The sequence below is a fragment of the Phaethon lepturus genome, unplaced genomic scaffold (genome assembly GCF_000687285.1).
Source record: "Phaethon lepturus isolate BGI_N335 unplaced genomic scaffold, ASM68728v1 scaffold26639, whole genome shotgun sequence".
NCBI classification, from domain to species: Eukaryota; Metazoa; Chordata; class Aves; order Phaethontiformes; family Phaethontidae; genus Phaethon; species Phaethon lepturus.
Genome location: NW_010563183.1, coordinates 195 through 2,450, shown reverse-complemented (window position 1 = coordinate 2,450; position 2,256 = coordinate 195). Strand labels below are relative to the sequence as shown.

The 2,256-nt window shown below is 45.1% G+C and overlaps 1 protein-coding gene across 1 annotated transcript in view; it reads right to left on the bottom strand.

Annotated features, from left to right (window-relative positions):
- The window catches only part of ILKAP (integrin-linked kinase-associated serine/threonine phosphatase), a gene marked incomplete at its 5' end in the record, with an annotated part of 11,750 nt that extends 9,760 nt beyond the window's left edge, over positions 1 to 1,990 (bottom strand). The window contains 3 exons of the mRNA XM_010294511.1: positions 226 to 348; positions 1,416 to 1,466; positions 1,919 to 1,990. Of these exons, the coding sequence (XP_010292813.1) occupies positions 226 to 348; positions 1,416 to 1,466; positions 1,919 to 1,990 (246 nt within the window). The remainder of the gene's footprint in view (positions 1 to 225; positions 349 to 1,415; positions 1,467 to 1,918) is intronic.
- Positions 1,991 to 2,256: the final 266 nt, after the last annotated feature.

The window sequence follows — 2,256 nt, the reverse complement described above, 5'->3', positions numbered from 1 at the left end:
GCGCCGCGCACTGCAGCAGGACCAGTAAAAAGGCCTGGCTGAGGGAAGCAGAGAGTGCCAGGGATCTCGAGGGGCTTCCACAGACTGCCGCAGCAGTTTTGTTCCCTACAAGAGGTTGAAAATGCAAGCAGACTAAAGAATGAAAGCTTAGCTGTGATCTGGACTTACTCAGCCCAATGTCAAAAGTACAAATCGAGTACATTTGTTTTCAAACTGTCTGAAAACCTTTACAAACTTTCTTTTCCACAAGTTCTTCCCTGCCATTCTTCTCTTCCTTCTCCAAGGACTTTCTCTTCTCCCCTTTCCCATGGCTCTCTGATGATGAGACCTGCTCAGTAGCACTGGAGGCTGAAAGAAAGCAAAAATGCAGCTGGCTGAAGTCTTCTAGCTCTGTTTTACTTGCACAAATTCATCAGCAAGTCCTTTTATACCAAAGCACTCTCAGGAGCACATGTTCACACACTCACACAGTATTAAGTGACCGGAGTTACTACTGAACAAGACATACTAACTGATCACAACTTCACTCAGCTTGTGTAACCCACAGCACACATCACAGTCTAACCCAGCAAGCGCCAATCTGATCACTTTACATTGTGTGACCCTACCACAGACACAGTACACTTGTGTTTGGCTGGCAGGCTGTGATTCTCCCCACCAACCCACAGTTTGTTTCCTAGCTACCAGGCTTTTTTTGCAGTTAACTGCTCAGGAAATTAACATCTCAGGTTGCAACACTTAGACTTTTTTTAAAATTATTAGTAGTAGTAGTATATACAAATTGTGCCCACAACAATGCAAAGAAGTGTGTTTTATTACTCTGAACGTGCTTATTTGTTAGGCAAGTTACAAATTAAAGCTAGTAAAATACGATTCCTGTGATGTCAGAATTCCTGTCTAGCCTTTTCCCTCTGGAGATTCATTCTCGTATGCTACAGTGAATTATCTCACCTCCTCCCAAGTGCTAGTAAACACTTGACTGCATGCAGAAAGCCCTTCCAGACCAGCATTCTGGTTGTGAAGACATTTACAGCTAGGAACAAGAAGGTAGTCTGTGCCCACAGCAGAACAGGAACAGAAGCCAGGGCAGTGGCAGCACCAGGCCAGCACTGCTTTCACTCTTAGGAAGCACATGCTTACTTTCACTCCCAAAGCAGGGACCTTCCAGGCAGAGATGATGGGGGTCCCCAAAAGACATCTGACAGATGTACTTCTGGGAACAGACCTAAGTTTACTTTTAAAGAGTCAGAATTCTGATTCAAACAATCAGGGCAAAAACGTATGGCCAGGACTAGTGTCAGCCAACCCAGACACCAGGTTAACTTGCTGTGCATCCAACACAACAGGCTACATCAATAGGTTTTCCTGAGAAGGGCAGGTCAGCAGAGGCTTGGTGAGCTGACTCAGCGCCTTACCTGTGTCACTGCTGCTGGCTGGTGGAAGATCATCAAAGAGTAAAGAGCCTCCTTTTCTTGGAGCACAAGAAAAAGGCAAGAAAAACTAAATACCTTTGTCCCTTTGAGGGAATAATGCTCTGTGCAGGCCCCTCCTGAGGTGCAGAAATTATAAAATGCCAGTTTACCAAAGGGAGCCAAATTTCAACTTCTGTTACTGTATGGTGGGGACAAAGTGAGGCCTTACATTTATTTCAGGGTATATTTATATGGAACATATTATGGAATATATGTGGAACATCTGTAACATTCTGGTCATCCCACAGCAGTTTTATCTGGTTATCAAAAAAAAAAAAAAAAAACCACCACAAGAAGAGGAAAGCAGCTGCTGCTCTGCACACCAGTGCTGATAACCCCACTCTCTTTATCCTGTCTAGCAAAGAAAAGAGTTTACACAAGTTTCATCTCAAGAGATGCTGATACAGAAAACACAGGAAGCCAAGATAATGGCAGGAACGGAGCACCCATACCTGAGTCAGCACTGCCGGCTGGTGGGAGATCATCAAAGAGCAGAGGCTCATTCTGGGCTTCCTTCCCTGTAAGACACCAGGGCAGAGTCAGGACCTGTTGCAGGTACTCAGGGGTTGGTTTCTGGAAGGACTGTCCCCCAGGTGAGCACAAGTGGGATAACTGAGGAGAGCCTCAGTTCTACCCTTCTCTCATGTCTAATTTCAGCAGCTCCTACATGAGCAAAACAACCACCTGCCTGGGGATGATGTGAACTTTTATCTTGAAGGCAGCTTTCGTTTTTTCTTTTCTACCTGTGTTAACGTCCCTCAGCAATCAGATCAAGATGTTATAG